Genomic DNA, 19,892 nt, shown 5'->3' with positions numbered 1-19,892 from the left:
GGACCTACTGTATAGTACAGGGAACCATATTCAGTATTTTGTAATAACCTGTAAGGGAAAAGAATCTGAAAAAAAAAAAAAGATATACATGTATGTATATCTGAATCACTTTGCTGTACACCTGAAATTAAAACATTGTAAATCAATTATACTTCACTAAAAACAATTTAAAAAACCAAAACTATAGTCCCATACAACTTAGCACCTTCAGTTCTATTTTCAACCCAGATTAACCAAATTTTGCTTAAATTATCAGCTTTTCCTTAAAGGTAACCATGCATAATTGCTACGGAACCTGCTTCAGCACTCACATAGACAAACCACGATTTGGAGAACTCATTTTATTGCTGTTAGCTTCAAATAAGTCAAAACCAAACCCAATATCATATCAGGCCTGCAACAAAATTCGCTGGGTTAAACCCCCTTTTTGCGATCATACTATGAAAAAAAGAAGAGTTAACATTTAACAGTCACCCCATCCTTTTAGCTTCGAGAACAATACTGGAGCGGTTTCCTGCCGTCTAAATTCAAGCTGGGATTTCCGAGTTAGCTTATTAGCACGTGGGGGGAAATTACCTCTTAAGACGGTGGGAAGAACAAATAGCTATTTTTTATCAATGGATAATAAAATGAGAGAATCTCTGTGGTTTCTTATACACCTATTACATTCTTGCTCTGTTCCTTCAACCTGTCTTACCAGGTTTGGAGTCAGGCTGCGGTGGCTGCGGATTCCCAGGCAACGCCGACCCTGCTGAGCGCTTTGGGCGCCTCAACTCCAGTCGGCCTCGATCATCGCAAACAGCTGGCTGAGCCTTTTCTTTACGTCAGGCTCACTGGGGGCACAACAGGATTTCGTGTGCACTCTGACGTGTTCGGCCAGTTTCGACTTATAAATGAAGCCCTTACCGCAGTCCGCACAGGAGAACGGCCTGTCGGGCCTGTGGATGCGCTGGTGCCGAAGCATGTGTCCCCTCTCCCGGAAGTTTTTATCGCACTCGGGGCAGCGGAAAGGCCTCTCCCCAGTGTGCAGGCCCTGGTGGCTGAGCAGCTGCGCCTTCAGGCGGAAGCTCTTGTCGCACTGGGGGCACTGAAAGGGCTTCTCGCCCGTGTGCGTCCTGACGTGCTCCACGAGCTTGGACTGCTTGGCGAAGCCTTTGCCGCAGTCGCAGGAGAAGGGCATGCGGCCGCCGTGCAGCAGCCGGTGCGCCTTCATGTCGGCCTTCACGCGGTAGCTCTTGCCGCAGTCGGGGCACGGGAAGGGCCTCTCGCCTGTGTGCAGGCGCTGGTGGCTCCGCAGCTGCCCCTTGAGACGGAAGCGGCGGCCGCAGTCGGGGCAGCCGAAGGGCCGCTCGCCGCTGTGCACGCGGAAGTGCTCGGCCAGCTTGGACGGCCGCGTGAAGCCCTTGCCGCACTCGGCGCACTGGAAGGGCCGCTCGCGGCTGTGCGTGCGCTCGTGCGCCTTCAGGATGCCCTTCAGGCGAAAGCTCTTGCCGCACTCGGGGCAGCCGAAGGGCCGCTCGCCGCTGTGCACCCGCAGGTGCTCGCGCAGCTTGCACGGGTGGGCGAAGTCGCGGCCGCATTCCCCGCAGGAGAGCGGCCTCTCGCCGCCGAGCCGCAGCCGGCTGCTCAGCCGGAAGCCTGGGCCGCACTCCGCGCACGCGAAGGGCCGCTCGTCCGAGGGCAGCCGCCGGCGGAGGCGCAGCCGCCCGCGCTGGCGGAAGGCCTGGCCGCACACGTCGCACGGGAACGGCCGCTCCGCGCCGTGCGCGCGGGTGTGGCCGGCGGGCCCGCACGTGCCGCCGGAGGACGGCCTCTGCCCGCCGGGGCCGCCGCCAAGCTCGGGCTCGAGAGCCTCCGCGCGCTCCTCGTCAGCGGGGCGCAGGCCCGCCTTCTCTCCCGACGGCGCGTGCTGGTGCTCCGCCTTCTTGGAGGCGGCCCCGGCGCGCTCTCTCCGGGAGCCTGGCTTCTCCGCGCCGGGCGGGCTCCGGGGGCCGCTCTCATTGCAGTCGGGGCACAGGGAAAGCCTCGCCTCCGGGCGCGGGGGGTGGTGGCCGCACGTGTCACACTCCGGGCCCCACAGCGGGCCCTCTGCGAAAAGAACGGCCAGTGGGCTGAGCAAACACGACTTCCGGCGGAAGCCCCGCCCGCATTCCGGGCAGCGGAAGCGCCTCTGGCCCCGAGGGTCGCTCCGCGACTGTCGAGCCTCGGATTGTTTGCTGAATTGCTTCCAGGCCGGGTCCTTCGAGAGGCTCCCCTGGTGCTGCTCTAAGTGGTTCTTCTTCCAAAAGCTTTCCCCGCAGACGGGGCAAGGGTGCGGGGGGCCCTCCCCGGAGGAGGTTTCCTGGAAGCCTGGGAGACCCAGAGTCCTGGGACTTGTGATTCTGTCACTTTGGGTGGGTTCCCTGGAGCTGTGGACGACTGGAACGAGAGCCCGAGTATCATCTCTGCGTGGGTTCAGGAGGGCGACGACTCGGTCAGGCCTGAAGGAAACATCTTCACTTTTTCCTAATAAGCGTTCAGAGGAACACTGGCTCTGAAGAGGATCTACTTGGAAATGGCAATGAGCTTCTCCTGATTTCACAGCTTGTTGGCTTCCTGAAATTGAAAACAAAAATTCAGTCAGTATCCCAGCCTATGGCATGAGTGAGCCTTATGTGGCCAGTAGCGGTGACCTGAGGTGGCCCAGAAGCCCAGCCTCAGCTGAGTTAAACCAGCAGCTCCTTTCAGTGGGAGTCAGTTTCATGACCAGGGGTTTGATGAGTCTGCTGAAACTAAACTGAACAGACCTATCTTAGAATAATATTGAAAAGAGGACATATAGTCACAAATGTAGGGCCTAAGCTCTGGAATCAAACTGGATTCGAATCCCATCTGTCCACCGTACAGCCTTTGTCTCTGGCTTCAGTTCCTTCTCCAGTAGAAATGGAAACGGTAATACATAAGATTGTTGTGAGAACTGTATGAGTTAATGTGTGTAAAGGGCGTAGCGTGGGCCTGGCATGCTGCATGTTCTCTGTAAATGTTCACCATTATTATGACCTCAGGACCACATTCCTGGAGTCAAAAAACAATGACAGCAGTTTACTGACTGGCCCTTGCTAACACTATGGTTCCATATATTCCAGGAGCTGTCCTAGACCAGCTGTTCCTCCCTCCTCACCCCAATTCCTACCAACCTTGTAAAAAGGGTTCTTGGAAGAATTGATAACAGTAAAAAGTGAAATAATTTGTGAAGAAAACTCTCTTACTCTCCTGAAAGAAGCAGCTGAAAACTAAATAAACTATTGGCAAGATTTCTTGGAATGATGCTCCCATTTGACTTTCTCTTTCCATACTTGAGTTAATACTGACTCTTAAGAATACCGATTCTCAAAACTCTCATGCTCTCCCATCATGACAAGAAACAAAAGAGGAGTCTGATTTTTCCCCCACCTACTACTGAGAATAGCTCATATTTGTTGAACTCTTACTGTGTTGCCAGGTATCATTGTAACAGTTTATATACATTAACCCTTTTAATCCTATAATGTAGGTACTTTTATTATCTTCATTTTATAGGTCAGGAATTGAAATACTAAGAGGTTGAATAACTTGTGCAAGGTCACTGGAAAAGGCAGGACTCAGACTCAGGATCCAGAACCCACAATCCTAACTACTATTCTTTACTGCCTTTCTCTAGAATATACCAGATGTTAAGCCTCAGTCCAGTCAAACAGGAAGTCAAGGTCAGAGAATTGGAACTAAGAAACCTGAAAGTGATGACTTAAGGACAGGGCCCTGATTTCTTAATACTCACCCCCAAACAACTGTCCCTCAATAACTGGATCCAAATGCATATCAGCACAGGAGCAAATTATGTTTCCTGATTTCTGTGATTCTCCCCAGTTCCTGAAGAGGTCTCTCCCCTGTTCAAGCCAGGATATTAGTTCTGGTTTGGGAAGTCCATCATCTGTACAGAGAAGTCAGACAGGGTAGTTTGGTTTCCTTGAGCACTAAATTTAAAGCACAATGAGTTACTTTTAAATTTCTCAAATTTACTCCTGGGAAAATGTATGAGAAGAGATGTTAAAAAATAGATTATAGGTTTACACAAAGAAAAGCAGAACTGCCCACACATTATAACAGTGGTTCCTAATCTACCTGGACCTGTTAGATGAGTTGTGTGTTTGATTTTATCTGGGTCCCAATACATCTAGCAATGTTGCATTTTGTCATAGGTTTCTTAAAACTCACCTGTAGCGTGCTTTGAGAACGGTGGGACAACCCTTGAGACAACTGGAGATATCTTGGGAAAAAGGGGTAATTGAAAATAAGGACTGGAATGATTGTCCTAGGACAAAGTAGATAGCTTAAGCTAAAATATTCAAAGTAGGTAGCTTCAGCTAAAATATTCTGAGTACTTCCTCTGACAGTGCACAACCTAAAACACAGTTGAGTTCTGCTAGAATAGAAGGGGTTGCAATGAATGAAATGAATAAATTAAAATAGTTACAAGATTCCCATTTCCCTGTAAAAAATGTTTACTCTGTGTATTTTCAAGTAAAACTTTCTTTCAATAATATATATATTTATATTACTAATAAAAAATATCAAATTGTACACTTTAAATATATGCAGTTTATTGTATGTCAAAAAAATAATATATATATTTAATAGAACCAAAAATATGCTTCGTGGACTGCTAAAGGGAGACTAGTAGATGGTCCAGATCAGAGAGAGGGTAAGCTGGGCAACGCTTAGGGATTTTAGGGATAGAATGTCAGAGTGGCGTAGTACACGTGGAGACTTGATTCTAGATTCCTCATTAGCCTTCTGAACTCTGACTTCAACCCCAAAAGAATTCCAAGGTTGCTCTCAAGAAAAAAGGAATCACTATCTTTTATTTAAATCCATATACACCTAAAACAGGTATAAATCACTTTTATGTGGAATCTAGAAAAATGGTACAGATGAGCTTATTTGCAAAGTGGAAGTAGAGACACAGACATAGAGAATAAACATATGGATACCAAGGGGGGAAGGGAGGGTGGGATGAACTGGGAGGTTGGGATTGACATATATACACCACTATATATGAAATAAATAACTAATGAGAACCTAGTGTATAACACAGGGAACTCTACTCAGTGCTCTGTGGTGACCTAAATTGGAAGGAAACCTAAAAAAGAGGGGACATATGTATATATATAGCTGATTCACTTTGCTGTACAGCAGGAACTAATACAACATTGTAAAGCAACTATACTCCAATAAAAATTAATAAAAAAAATAAATCCATACACCTATTCTCAGTCTTCATCTGGATTGAACTCTCAGCATCTTTCAAAATAAAAGTGTTTTTCAAAAAATATTAAGGAAACAAGTCCATTTATGAGAACATCAAAAAGAGTAAAATACTTAGGAATAAATTTAACAAAAGAAACATAAGAGTTGCACAATAATAATCATAAAATGTTGAAACTAATTTTAAAACTCCTAAAAAAAAGTCCTAAATAAACAAAATGATATCCCATGTTCATGAATTGGAAGACTTGGTATTGTTAAGATGACAATACTCCCCAAATCCTATCAGCCTTTTTTTTATTCTTTTTTGGCAGAAATTGACAAACTGATACTAAAGCAATGGTAATTAAAACAGTGTGGTACTGCTGTAAGGCTGGACATATAGATCAATGAAACAGACTTGAGAATCCAGAAATAAACTCTGACATTTATGGTCAATTGGTTTTCCAAAAGGGTGCCAAGATAATTCAGTGGGGAAAAGAACAGTGTTCAACAAATGGTATTGGGACAACTGGATATCCTTAAGCAAAAAATCCCTATATCACACCATGTAAAAAAATTAACTCAAAATGGATCAAAGAAGGAAAAAAAAAAGGATCAAAGACCTAAATATGGGCCTCCCTGGTGGCACAGTGCTTAAGAATCCGCCTGCCAGTGCAGGGGACATGGGTTCACTCCCTGGGCCAGGAGGATCCCACATGCTCCAGAGCAACTAAGCCCACGTGCCACAAATGCTGAGCCTGCACTCTAGAGCCCATGAGCCACAACTACTGAAGCCCACGCACCTAGAGCCTGTGCTCTGCAACAAGAGAAGTCACCGCAATGAGAAACTGGCGCACCTGAGAGACCAGTGCACCGCAACGAAGAGTGGCCACCGCTCGCCACAACTGGAGAGGGCCTGTGCACAGCAATGAAGACCCAACACAGCCAAAAATAAATAAATAATAAAATAAATCTTTAAGAAAAAGACCTAAATATATGCACTAAAACTATAAAACTCTTTTTTTTTTATAAATTTATTTATTTATTTATGTATTTTATTGATTGTATTGGGTCTTTTTTTGCTGTGCGCCAGCTTTCTTCAGTTGTGGCGAGTGGGGGCTACTCTTCATTGTGGTGTGCGGGCTCCTCATTGCTGTGGCTTCTCTTGTTGTGGAGCACAGGCTCTAGGCACGTGGGCTTCAGCAGTTGCAGCACATGGGCCCAATAGTTGTGGCTCACAGGCTTAGTTGCTCTGCAGCATGTGGGATCTTCCTGGACCAGGGCTCGAACCTGTGTCCCCTGCATTGGCAGGCGGATTCTTAACCACTGCACCACCTAGGAAGCCCCTATAAAACTCTTAGAAGAAAACATAGGAGTGGATCTCTGTGACTTCAGATTAAGCAATGGCTTCTTACATATGACACCAAAAGCTCAAGCAACAAAAGAAAAAATAAACCAGAATTCATAAAATGTAAAACTTTTGTGCTTCAAAGGACACCATCAAAAAGGGAACAGGCAACCTAAGAAACAGAAAATATCTGCAAATCATATATCTGATAAGGGTTCAGTATTCAGAACAAATAGAGAACTCTTGTAACCCAACAATAAAAAGACAAATAGCCCACTTTAAAAATGGGCAAAGTAATTGAATAGACATTTCTCCAAAGAAGATACACAAATGAAAAGATGCTCAACATGATTAGCCATTAAGGAAATGCAAATCAAACTCACAATGATACACCACTTCACATCCATTTGATCTTGATGCTTGGAACACTCTTTTTGGGTGGCACAGGGTTCATGACAGGATTATTTTTCTTTCTCTATAGATTCAATTGCTTTAATTGGTTCTTTAGTAACAATAAAAATAATGTAATGTCTTGTATTAATGTTTTAGAGACACTCTATAGAGACTGGAAAACTTAAGGTAATGGAACAGAATATAATTATTAGAAACACTGCAATATATAAGAAGTGGTATGGCTGTCAGATGCTAGCAAGAGAAGTGGAGGGACTATAGGAGAACTAATTACCTTATTTTTATAGGCTAACAGAATCAAGAGATATAAAGTTCATGAAACATGATCTAGAACTTTATTATTTAAATTATAAAGGTGGCCAACAGTGGCATTAAAAAACTATCAGGGGGACTTCCCTGATGGTCCAGTGGTTAAGACTCCATGCTTCTACTGCAGGGGGCACAGGTTCAATTCCTGGTTGGGGAACTAAGATCTTGCATCCCACATATCATACGGCATGGCCAAAAAACCAAAAACAAAACAATAAAAAACTATCAGGGGCTCCCCTGGCAGTCCAGTGATTAAGACTCTGTGTTGCCAATGCAGGGGGTGCGCATTTGATCCCTGGTTGGGGAATTAGGATCCCATGCGCTACGGGGTGCAGCCAAAAGGTAAAACAACAACCACCACCATATATATATATACACGATATATAACAAATTGGAAAGAAGTATATGTAACATATATAATAAAAAGTTTTTTTTTAAGTTTAAAAAAAACGATCAAAATTTTAGAAGAAATGGAACATAGATATAGAAGAGAGACAGTGTGAGTGAAACCCTAATTTTCCTAGTAAGGAGTTAATACTGCCTAAACTTGATAAACCAAGAAATATACATGTAAGCACGACAGACTGAAGGAAACCACAGTAAAAACTAAAACAGAAATGATTAAAGTGGTTGCCTTTGGGGAACTAACTGAGTGGGGGGTGAGAAAGAAGCAAGAGACTTTTATCATTCAATTTGCTGCTTTTCCAAAGAGACTGATTTTTTTTTTTTTTTTTTTTTTTTTTACTCATTAATATATTTATTGAATGCATAGAAGAAATGGATAACATAGCACCAGATTTACAAAGCAAAAAATATCTTTGCTGAGTATAAAATACCTTACAAATGTTGAGCAAGGGCAAGGGGGAGGCTCAAGATTGGAACATTATTGTAAGAGACTGATTTTTTAAAAATCATATTTAATAATAAAATGTAAGGACCAAGTAAACAAAAAGACTAAAAAGAACCCCATTACCATAAGCTTGCAGAAACAACTGCAGTTAAAACACCTGAGTGTATAGCCTTCTGAAAGCTCATCGCAGGGAAAATTAACATCAGCTTTTTTGAGGCATATGGACACCACTGTAAAAGTTGACCGGCAGGAACATCCTAGGTTAAAGATATATGGGGTACTTTATGGATATGGGCAAGGTATGTGCCCAGGTGGAAAATCATGGCAACCTGTGAGTATACATGATTAAAAGCCCTGACATATATTTAGTCATCTCTGACCACCTTACATTACATGCTGTCACAATATTCTCATGTAGCAATGTCTACCCTTGAGTAAGGATTAGCGATGCTTACAGATACTAACAAAAGATCCTGGGTAAAAATGCCTAAGTTAATTTCTGAGAAATCTGGCTACCTGACAAACAGGAGTATCTAGTGACTGAGACCCCTAACAGGACCCTGTGTGCCTTACCCACAGAGTTAAACACTTCTTACCTAGAGAAACAAGAATCTCATAATTGGTTCTCATTACTTGCTTGTAAAGCTCCTTCTGCCATGCCTCTAGATTCCTCCATTCTTGCTCCGAGAAATAAACAGCCACATCCTCAAATGTCAGAGGTAACTGAAATTATAGACATAATACAAACAGTCATAATTGCTTCAAAACTCCAGTTCCTTTTCATCAATTTGTTTTGTAGTTTACTAATAAGAAAAAAAAATCAAATCGTACACTTTAAATATATGCAGTTTATTGTATGTCAATTGTATCTCAATAAAAGTTCTTAAAGAAAAAAAAAAGAGTTTTGTAGTGGACAGTGTTTTTGTCTGTTAGGCAGCTTCTTCCTTGGGAACTGCTCCTTTCCCGACTCACATCAAGTGGTTCTGTTGGTGACAATGACCATCCCTTCCACTTGTTTCTCTATGCTTGTTCCAACTACGTATGCATATGTATAGCATGGAACTCTTTCATTTTTCTTCTTTTTTTAAACAAAAATGGGAACAAATCACTGTGTAACTTCTTTCACTTAATATGTCATCTTTCCGGGTCAATTTATATAGGCAAAATTGTTTTTGTGTAAATTGCATTATATTCCATGGGTACACATACCCCACTGATGACACATATATTGTTTCCATTTCCTTTATAAATTACCAGCAATGCTCTGATATGCTTCCTTATATATTTGTGGTTTTACTTCTGCAGGAAAAGGCTAAAAAGGAGAACTGCTAAATCAAAGGATAGAAACATCTTCAGCTTACAAGATACCACTAGACTGCCTTCCAAAAGGAATCTAGCATTTTTACCCTTGCTAATAAGAAGAGACATTTCTTTACAACTTTGCCAGCACAGGATGTTCTTAAACCTTATTGTTTGTTTATTGGCCAACCTGATAGGTGAAAAAAAATGTATTTCATTGTTTTATTTTTTTTGGCTGTGCTGTATAGCTTGTGGGATCTTAGCTCCCTAACCAGGGATGGAACCTGGGCCCCCTGCAGTGGAAGCGCAGAGTCCTAACCACTGGACCACCACTGAATTAACTTTTTTTTTTTAATTTATTTGTTTTGTCTGCATTGTCTTCGTTGCTGCATGCAGGCTTTCTCTAGCTGTGGTGAGTGGGGGCTACTCTTTGTTGCGATGCGTGGGCTTCTCATTTCGGTGGCTTCTCTTGTTGTGGAGCATGGGCTCTAGGCACTCAGGCTTCAGTAGCTGTGGCACTCGGGTGCTCCTCAGCATGTGGAATCTTCCTGGACCAGGGATGGAACCCGTGTCCCCTGCATTGACAGGCAGATTCTTAACCACTGCGCCACCTAGGAAGTCCCTGAATTAACTTTCTTACATTAGGGTTAATAATCCTTTGACTAGTTAACAAACATTTTCTTCTAGTTTGTCATTTGTATTTTGACTTTTTCTGCCAAAAGAGAACATTTTGACCTTTTTATTTAGTTAAAACCTGAGTCTTTTCCCTATTGTTTCCAGCTTTTACTTTCATTTTTAGTATTTGTCACAATCAAAAAATTATACAAATATTCTACTGATTTTATGTTTAGATTTGCAGTTTAATTCTACATACGATATTGGCATCTTTATGTACATATGGACAGCCAATCACAGAACACTAATAAATGCACCATTCTTTCACCTTATATTAAAACCCTGACCTTCACCCTTTGCATATATTAGATTTTCATATGTATGTGAAGATTCATATTTAATTAATGCATTAATATACATTAATGTATATTCTGTTATACTATCTGTGTGTATCTGATTACAGTACCTATGCGATAAGTCTCCCCCCATGCCCATTCTCTGCCAAGCTACTGCTGTGAATTTCTGGAATATTTATTCTTCCTTCTAAACTCTAGAATAATTTTGTCCACTTTAAAAAAGTGCATTGGGATTCAATTTTAATTACATTGAATTTATATGTGTATTTAGGAGACACTAAGCTCCTCTAGGAACATGCTCTACCACTTCATTTATTTGATCTTGCTTCTATCCTTTAATAAACTTAATGATTTTCCTCATAAATGTTCTGAATCTTTTTTATTTAACTTTATTTCTGGTATTATGTAGTTTTCCCAACAGTTATAAATGGGACCACCCCTGCCACTTCAAGTCATTACTACTAGTATTTTTTAAAAATTGATTTTTGTAAACTTATTTTATATCCAATTAATGTACCATATTTGTTTATCAGTTCTAATAGTATTAAGTTTTTGGTGGGAACAATCATAATTCTCAAAGATAACTTCTCCATCTCTTTTCAAATTATATACACTGTTATTTTCTCATAGAGTTGTACTTATTAGAACCTCTTCTGTGGCTTCAGGGTTTAGTACCTTAATTTGGAAGACTTTCCCTATTCTAAAAATATGAAAGATATTCTGAATTCATCATAACATTTTTTATGGCTTTGTTTATTAGAATAAAATCTTTTTCCATCTGGTACTTATTTCTGTATATTATAACAAGAAGGGACATAATTCTTTGCCCAAAGAGATATTCAATTGTCACAAAACCTATTGACTACTCTATTCTTTTACCATTGATTTGGATCACTTTTTCATAAACTAGTTTTCCATTTATACTAGGTTACATTTTTGCTCCACTGGTGGACTGTTTAATTCTTATAGTTTTATCAAATGATTTGCTATTTAAGAGGATATGGCCATCTACCACCACCTTGATCATTTTTTTAAAGGAAACTATCTTGACTTTCCTTTTTTCTCTTCTAAATAAACAGGAAAATATTTTATCAAATTTGTATAAATTCTATTGGGATTCTGATAGGAATATACTAAATATATGAATTAATTTTGAGAGAACTGGGTCTCTAAATTATGGGATCTTCCCATCCAGAAACACATCTTTTATTTATCTAGATTTTTAATTTTCTTTAGTAAAATTTATTGTTTTCTTCATATAGATCTTATGTAATTCTTGACAGATTCATTCCCAGAGATTTTAGAATTCTTGTTGCTGCTTATGAGAACTGAACTGAGTAGGAATATACAAAGCACACAACATGCATACCCTTCAAGCATCTACCAGCTGCCTCAGATTACCCTGTGGTGAGCCCCACCTAGCCACACCTGGTATTACAACGTTCCATCTGATTTCAGATAATGTTCCTTACACTACTTCACAATAACTCACAAGCTGCACCCCTTCTTTTTTAAAATTTAATTAATTAATTATTTTTGACTGCATTGGGTCTTGGTTGCTGCTCAGAGGCTCTCTCTAGTTGTGAAGAGCGGGGCCTACTCTTGGTTGTGGTGCGTGGGGTTCTTATTGTGGTGGCTTCTCTTGTTGCAGAGCACAGGCTCTAAGCGCGAGGGCTTCAGTAGTTGCAGTGCATGGGCTCGATAGTTGTGGCTGGCACGCTCTAGAGCACAGTAGTTTTAGTGCATAGCTTAGAAGCCCTCCATCCCTTCTTACCCCCACTTCCACAAGCAAATTTCAGATCATTTTGAAGGTAATTATTTCTTAATCATTTAACACACATAAAACTGTGTTGTTTTTATTATGCTTCTATTTTTTCTTTTTAACTTGACACTGACAAACTTTTAGAGTGTTGTGTGCCTAACACCATTTCTCCCATAAACTCTGTGGTTTTTACTCCCTGATTTTGCATTGCACTGTGATTTTTAGAAATGCATATAATGTATGATAGCAGAACTGAATGCATGTTTTAATTTCAGTGTTAAATATATTTATTTTTCTCTTTTGATTAAATTCATTACTTTTAAAATGTTTTCCAAAAATGCTCAAAAAGCCTTCACTGTTTATTTCTTTAATCTTCAGAAGTTTGAAAGATCCAAAAAATTACAAAGTACATTATAACAAGCATCTGAGTATTTACCACTGATTTGACAAATTTAACATTTTTTCTTCAGATTGCCTTCTAAAGAAATAGAATGTGACAGATGAAACTCAAGTTCCCTCAGCCCCCTCTTCAATCTTATCCTTACCCTCAGTCCTATTCTCCTCCCTTCTGAGAAGCAAACATGATGATGCACGTGGTAACTTTTCAGTTCATGTTTTTTAATTTTAAAATACATATATGTACCTATAAATAATATACAGTATTGCTTCGTCTTTTATACACAAATGCTTCATTATACTGCAACTTGCATTCTTCATGCAACATTTTGAGATACGTCCATCTTGATATACATAGAACTGATTTAATTTTGTATAGTGTTCCATTGTCTGAATGTCACAATTTTTAACTCATTGTTTTATCCATTGACCATTTATTTTTAGTTCTGTGAACTGCCTGTTCATATCTTTTGCCTATATTTTTTACTGGGTCATCTGTCCTTTCATTTCTAAGATTTCTTTATATAATTTGTGTATTGATTAATTGTTGACTACATTAGTTTACAAATACTTTCTCCTAGTGTATCTCTTACCTTTTATTTTTACTTATGGTGTCTTATACTGTACATAAAATTTTCAATTATAATGCAAATATATCAATTTTTCTTAGTTCATTTTGCCCTTTGTGGCTTAAGAAATTTTTTTCTACACCAAGATTATGAAGATGTCCTACATTTCTTCCCAAAAGGCTTAAGTTTTACTTTTCATGTTTAGATTTTTAATTTATTTGGAACGTAAGTTTTTTGTGGTATACAGCAGTGATCTACCTTAGTGCTTTTTTTCCAAATGGAAAGATCAGTTGTCCCAACACTATGAATTAGATTCCTAGGGCTGCTATGACAAAGTACCACAAACCTGGTGGCAATCTCACGATAAAACGTTGAGATGAGGAGGTGCTTCTCCTGGACGAGCAAAGACAGTGTGTTTCTTGAGATGGAATCCACTCCTGCTGAACGTGCCATTTAGATTGTTGAAATGACAACAAAGGATTTAGAATATTACATAAACTTGGTTGATAAAACCGTGGCAGGATTCAAGAGGACTGACTCCAATTTTGAAAGAAGTGCTACTGTGGGTAAAATGCTACTAAATAGCATTGCAGGCTACAGAGAAATCATTCTTGAAAGGAAGAGTCATTCCATTCAGCAAATTGCACTGTGGTCTTATTTTAAGAAATTGCCACAGCCATGCCAACCTGCAGCAACCACCACCCTGATCAGTCAGCAGCCATCAACATGAAGCAAGATCCTCCACCAGCAAAAAGATTACAGCTTCCTGGAGGCTCAGATGATAGCATTTTTAGCCAGAGTATTTCTTAATCTTTTTTTAATTTAAAAAAACTACACCATTATTTTATTTGTTAGGCCTGCCATGCAGCATGTGGGATCTTCGTTCCCTGACAAGGGATTGAACCCATACCCCCTGCAATGGAAGCGCAAAGTCTTAACCACTGGACCACTAGGGATGTCCCAAAAGAGTATTTTTTTTTTTTACTAAATGTATTTATTGGCTGCATTGGGTCTTCGTTGCTGCATGGGCTTTCTCTAGTTGTGGCGAGCACGGGCTACTCTTCATTACGGTGCGTGAGTTTCTCACTGTGGTGGCTTCTCTTGTTGCAGAGCACGGGCCCCAGGCACATGGACTTCAGTAGTTGCGGCGCACAGGCTCAATAGTTGTGGCTCAAGGGCTCCAGAGCACAGGCTCAGTAGTTGCCGCGCACGGACTCAGCTGCCCTGCAGCATGTGGGATCTTCCCGGACCAGGGATTGAACCCGTGTCCCCTGCATTGGCAGGTGGATTCTCAACCACTGCAACACCAGGGAAGCCCAATAGAGTATTTTTAATTAAGGTTTATACATTGCTTTTTAAGACATAATGCTACTTTACACTTAATAGACTATAGTATAGTGTAAACTTAACTTTTATATGCACTGGGAAACCAAAATAAATAAATAAATAACTTCCTTTACTGTGATATTTGCTTTATTGCAGTAGCCTAGAACCAAACCCAAAATATCCCTGAGATATGCCTGCATTTATAATTTTTGGTATAAAGGTATTGCATAGCTTTTGCATATTTAGTCCTAGGAATTATAGTTTTTTGCTGAGATTGCTTTTTATTTCACTTCTTCAGTTTTTTTCGTCTTTTTTTATTTTTTAACTTTTTGTTTTGCTGAGATTTTTAACAGTATCTTAAAAGTAATGATCTCATGAATTCATTTAGTAATTTGCAAAAATGCTCAATAAGTAAGTTTATAAAATACAGAAAAACATAAAGCCTCAATTTCAACAAAACACTAAATAATCAAATAATGTGTACCTTACTTAGGTTTCTTTAAGCGCTTCTATTCCTTCCAACGTGTCCTCCTTCCTTTTTACACTCAACACAAACTTCAATACGTTAGCGCTAAATTCTAACATTTAAGCCCCTGCCAACCATCTTTTCAATCACTCAGAATCTTAAATCTTTTAAAACACTTGTTCTAAATTCCGTAACTATAATATAAAAGTAGTTGAACTATAACCCTCATCGCCGGCCCCACATCAATTTTGATCCCTTCCCTCGTCCGCCCTCGTCACGCACGGGTGCCCACCGCCCAGACTCTCCAGTTCCACGCTCGGCTTGGATTAGGGCTTTGGCCACGGACGAGCCCCAGGAGCAGCGGTCCCCGGCTCCGTCCAGGGTCCAGACCCCACACCAGGCGCATAAAGCGACCCTCAGACCATGCCCCACCCGTCCGCCTCCGCCCCGAGAGGGCCCCAGGATGCTGGCCCGCCGAGCCGGAACCGGGCGTCCGCGCGGAGGAGCCCTTCTTACCGGAGCCGGCTCGGCCATGGGCCCTCGCGGTCCCACCCGGCCCCGGACCGGGCTACCGCCAAGACAGGCGTCCCGCCTGCGGCACCTCCCCGCAGCGGCCTAGCTCTCCACCCCGACCCCCAGGCCCAGCCCAGTCGCGGTGCACGCTGGGACTCGCGGCCGCTCCGCCCCAACAGCGCCCCCTGCAGCCGGGAGGAGCGAGCGCCGCCCGTGGGAGCAGCCCGCGCTGTTCCCACCAGGCACCAGTCGCAAGCCTCATCCGCCTGGGGGTGACAGATCCTCGCACTCTCTTGGGGGTCCCAGCAGGGGGAGAGAGACGCGGACGGAGAGGGGGGAAATGCACTGTCAACTGCAAATCGATGGATAGGAGACTCACTCTTTACTGAGATGGAGACAATGAAAAGTAGTGCAGGAGTTTGATTCCTCCCCAAAGCCGACCCCAGCCAAGGATTAGGTTCAAGGGGTCATCTGTGAGGTTATCCCAGGAATCAAGTGAGGGAGATGAGAACTCAAGGGGCATTAACGAGCAGGTCCCCTCTGTGGGCACCTGGGAGTCCATCCTGCTGGGGACTCAGAGGGTGCAGACCACCTATCAGAATTGTCCAGCCAAGGGTAAGGAGGCTGGGTATTCATCCTCAGGAAGTCAGGCAGAGGCATGGCATCGCTGACCCCATGGACTTAAGTTAGGAACATGACTCATAGTCTGTAAAATCTAAGAAATGGTCTATAACCTAAATATGAAAAGGATCTTAAATTTACTCTGCCTTTCACTCTTCATCAGCCAGTATGGTTGAGCTGCTTAGATATATGTAATTGCTATCCCTACCTTAAAGGTTTTCTTAATGAACAAAATACAATTTAACAACAATAAAGCAAATTTTAAAAGAAGTGAAAGTTGTCCATAACTCTGGTATTCTATTGTTTCCTATAGACTTCCAATCTCTGCCCAAAGACATGTACTTTTTACACGGTTCAAAGACACACAATTTTTTTGTTTTTTTCTTTTGTTTTCCACTTATATCAAAGTTTTCCATGTTTCTCATAATCTCAGAATTATACTCTTAAATGGCTGTAATTTAAGGTAGTGTATTAATCTGCTAGGGCTGCTATAACAAAGTACCATGGACTAGGCAGGTTAAACAACAGAAATTAATTTTCTCACAGTTCTGGAGGCCAGAAGTTCAAGATCAAGGTGTCAGCAGGGTTGGTTTCCTCTGAAGTCTCTCCTTGGCTTGCAGATGGCTGCCTTCTCCCTGTCCTCCCATGGTTGTCCCCCCAGTCTGGGTGTTCTGGGTCCCAATCTCCTCTTATAAGAATACCAGTCACATTAGATTAGGGCCCACCTATGAGACCTCATTTTACCTTAATTACCTCTTTAAAGGCCCTATCTTGAAATATAGTCACATTCTGAGGTACCTGAGGTCAGAACTTCAACAAATGAATGTTTGGAAACACAAATAAGCACCTAACAGGTAGGGTAGTATGAAATATTTACAGACAGTTAAAAAAAATTTGTGGCCATAAATAATACTGCTTGAATATTTTCATACACATAGGCTTAAGATACAAAAAGTACAAAGTGCAAAGGATAGATCAATACATTAAATTAGATTAAGATTTAAAACTTTGCTGAAAGGGAAAAACCTGCAACCTAGGATACTCTACACAGCAAGATTATCATTTAGAATTGAAGCAGAGTCATGCTTAGTGAAATGTCAGACAAGGACAAATACTCTACGCTATCACTCATATGTGGATTCTAAAAAATAAAATAAATGAATGTATATAGCAAAACAGAAGCAGACTCACAGATATAGGGAACAAACTAGTGGTTACCAGCAGGAAGAAGGAAGGGAAGAGGGGCAAGACAGGAGAATGATATTAAGAGGTACAAACTATGTATAAAATAAACAAGCACATAACATACTGCACAATGAAATATAGCCATTAATTTGTAACAACTTTAAATGGAGTACAATCTATAAAAATATTGAATCACTATGTTGTATACCTGAAACTAATATAATATTGTAAATCAGCTGTAATTCAATTTAAAAAAAGATTTAAAACTTTTTCCATCAAAAGACGTGATAGAGTAGCCAAAACCATGTCACAGATTGGTAAGAAATATTCACAACATGGAATAGCATATAAATAAATGTAAATAACTGCTAAAAATCATAGACAACCCTAGAGGAAAATGTGCAAAATTATGAATTCACAGAAAGGGAAAAAAATGAATAGGCAATAAACGCACAACAATATTCTATCTCATTGTTAGTCTGGCAAATGAAGTATCTGTTTATGAAGATGTGTATACCGTATCAACCAGCAATTCTTATCTCAGAGCTATTTTTGCATATTTACACAAGAGCCATATACGAGAATCTCTAAAGCAGCATTGTTTTAAAAGTAAAAACAGTAAAATAATTTAACTGTCCAATCACCCAGAGGATGGATATCTTGTGGAGTTTTTTCCCTATACACTGAAAACTAGCAGTAAAAATTAGTGAACTGCAGCTAAAGGTACCATGATGAATAGCATTAACATAATGCTGAGTGAAAAAGCATATTGCAGATTACACACAGTATGGTACCATTTATAGAGACTTTGGGACATATAAAATAACACTACATGTTATTTAGCAGTACTACATATCTGGGAAAATGATAATGATTTCTTCAGGAATACACACCCAATTTGAGATAGTGGTGACCGCTGGGAACCGGGGTGCGGGAGGAGTGGTGAAGAGATGACAGAAACAAGGGTGGTCACACAGGTGCTCCATCAGTATTACTAATGCGTTATGACTCAAGTTTAGCCAAAGACAAACAGGTGAACATCCTTTACACCCTTTAAATAGTTTGAATGTTTCAAGACATATTTAATTAAACTACTCAAGTCATCACTGACTATTTGTTGTTTTGCCGGGAGGGACATAGGCTTGTAAAGGAACAATGTCAAAATAATATTTGACAACTGCTATTAACAGAGGAAAGCACAAACGCTATGGGAGCATCGGAGCCGGGATTGGCTAGTAATCTCTAGAGGAAGAGCTCACTGAAAAACTCCTTATCCTAGCTTTTTGAGTTGACCATGAAACTAATCTTTTCACTATGTATTTCAAAATATATATGTATACACACATAATATGATTTATCTCTGTGTCATTCTAACTTCACCTCACATATTTGAAATGTAGAAATGTCAATGCTGTTCAGTTCTAAAATTGCATTGAGTCTCTTCAAACTATTGAGATATTTAGTATATTTTTAGTTTCCAAGATTTCCTAATATTTTAAAATGTTTTAACTCACTATATTCTAGTGAATCAAAAATAGTTTTTTAAAAAATATTTAATCACTATTTGTATACCTGAAATTAATATAATATTGTAAATCAACTATACTTCAATAAAAATAAAGGAAGACTATTTTATAATTAAAAGAGTAAAAGGTCATGAAAAAAATACTGTTTTAAAGATATTTTGCAGACTTCTTTATTTTAAATTTACCTAGAGTAAATTCATTTGATTTGCTTGCTGTTGGTGTGTATAGACTTGGATCTCTTTATGGGCTTTAGAATTTTAGTTTACAGGATCATTTTGATTGGGGGGAGTCAGTTCCACATATGTGTGATATGTGCACAGTTAACTTCCTGTCTAGCTGTTTTGCAGTGGCCTCTCCCTGGTTCCCGGGGACCCTCAAATCCACAGTCAAGTACTGTCAGCGGTTCAGTGCTTCTCCCCAACAGTGTCACTGGATATATCACAGATCCGGGCATTAAGCAAGAGAATGTCTTGGTCTGGATGGAGAAAACGCAAAACCAAGATCAAATCCCTGCCCTCCAGGGGTTCAGTCTGTGGGGGAAGCAGGCAGGTTTCAGTTGAATGTGGAGAGTGCTATTAGAGAGAGGTATTGAGAGGATGCTATGAAGAGATGCGCACATGCCTAAAATGTTCCTGGTGTCGAGGAACTGAATGGTGGAATATGAAGGAGTTCGGAAGATGAGAGGCCAGGCATTCCAGACAGAGGAGGCTCTCATGAGAATATAATGTGTTTGGGAAAGATGAAAGTCATCTGATACGAGTGAAGTTCATATTGTGAATAGGTAACAAAATGAAGCTGAAAAGGCAGGTCCAGTTCAGCTCAGAGATTCTTTTATGTCATGTTAAAGAGTTTGCATTTATTTCTAAATTTTATTTGTAATTAAAATTTTTTTGAAACATTGATTTACAATGTTGTTAGTTTCAGGTGTACAGCAAAGTGATTCAGGTATATATATATATCCTCCCTTGGTAAGCAAAATTTTGTTTTCTATGTCTGTGAATCTGTTTTGTAAGTAAGTTCATTTGTATCATTGTTTAGATTCCACATATAAGCAGTATCATATGATATCTGTCTT

The 19,892-nt window shown here is 40.5% G+C and overlaps 1 protein-coding gene across 15 annotated transcripts; it reads right to left on the bottom strand.

The window, feature by feature from the left end:
- Positions 1 to 335: 335 nt before the first annotated feature.
- Positions 336 to 15,627, bottom strand: ZNF786 (zinc finger protein 786). Of its 15 annotated transcripts, XM_057733826.1 has the most exons (7): positions 14,991 to 15,014; positions 13,527 to 13,573; positions 8,780 to 8,906; positions 6,997 to 7,043; positions 4,234 to 4,285; positions 3,797 to 3,949; positions 336 to 2,595 (listed from the first exon to the last, which is right to left on the bottom strand). In XM_057733826.1, the coding sequence occupies exons 3-7, from the start codon at positions 8,811 to 8,813 to the stop codon at positions 770 to 772; spliced, it is 2,112 nt and encodes a 703-aa protein (XP_057589809.1). In that variant the 5' UTR covers positions 8,814 to 8,906; positions 13,527 to 13,573; positions 14,991 to 15,014; the 3' UTR covers positions 336 to 769. The 15 variants fall into 15 exon arrangements, with proteins under 15 accessions (XP_057589809.1, XP_057589805.1, XP_057589807.1 ...); XM_057733822.1 differs by lacking the exons at positions 13,527 to 13,573; positions 14,991 to 15,014 and adding an exon at positions 15,489 to 15,627; XM_057733824.1 differs by lacking the exon at positions 13,527 to 13,573 and having other exon boundaries at positions 14,991 to 15,608.
- Positions 15,628 to 19,892: the final 4,265 nt, after the last annotated feature.

This window comes from Hippopotamus amphibius, chromosome 4 (assembly GCF_030028045.1).
Source record: "Hippopotamus amphibius kiboko isolate mHipAmp2 chromosome 4, mHipAmp2.hap2, whole genome shotgun sequence".
In the NCBI taxonomy this organism is placed as follows: domain Eukaryota; kingdom Metazoa; phylum Chordata; class Mammalia; order Artiodactyla; family Hippopotamidae; genus Hippopotamus; species Hippopotamus amphibius.
The sequence above is the reverse complement of the archived record's forward strand: the minus strand, read 5'-3'. Positions and strand labels throughout refer to the sequence as shown.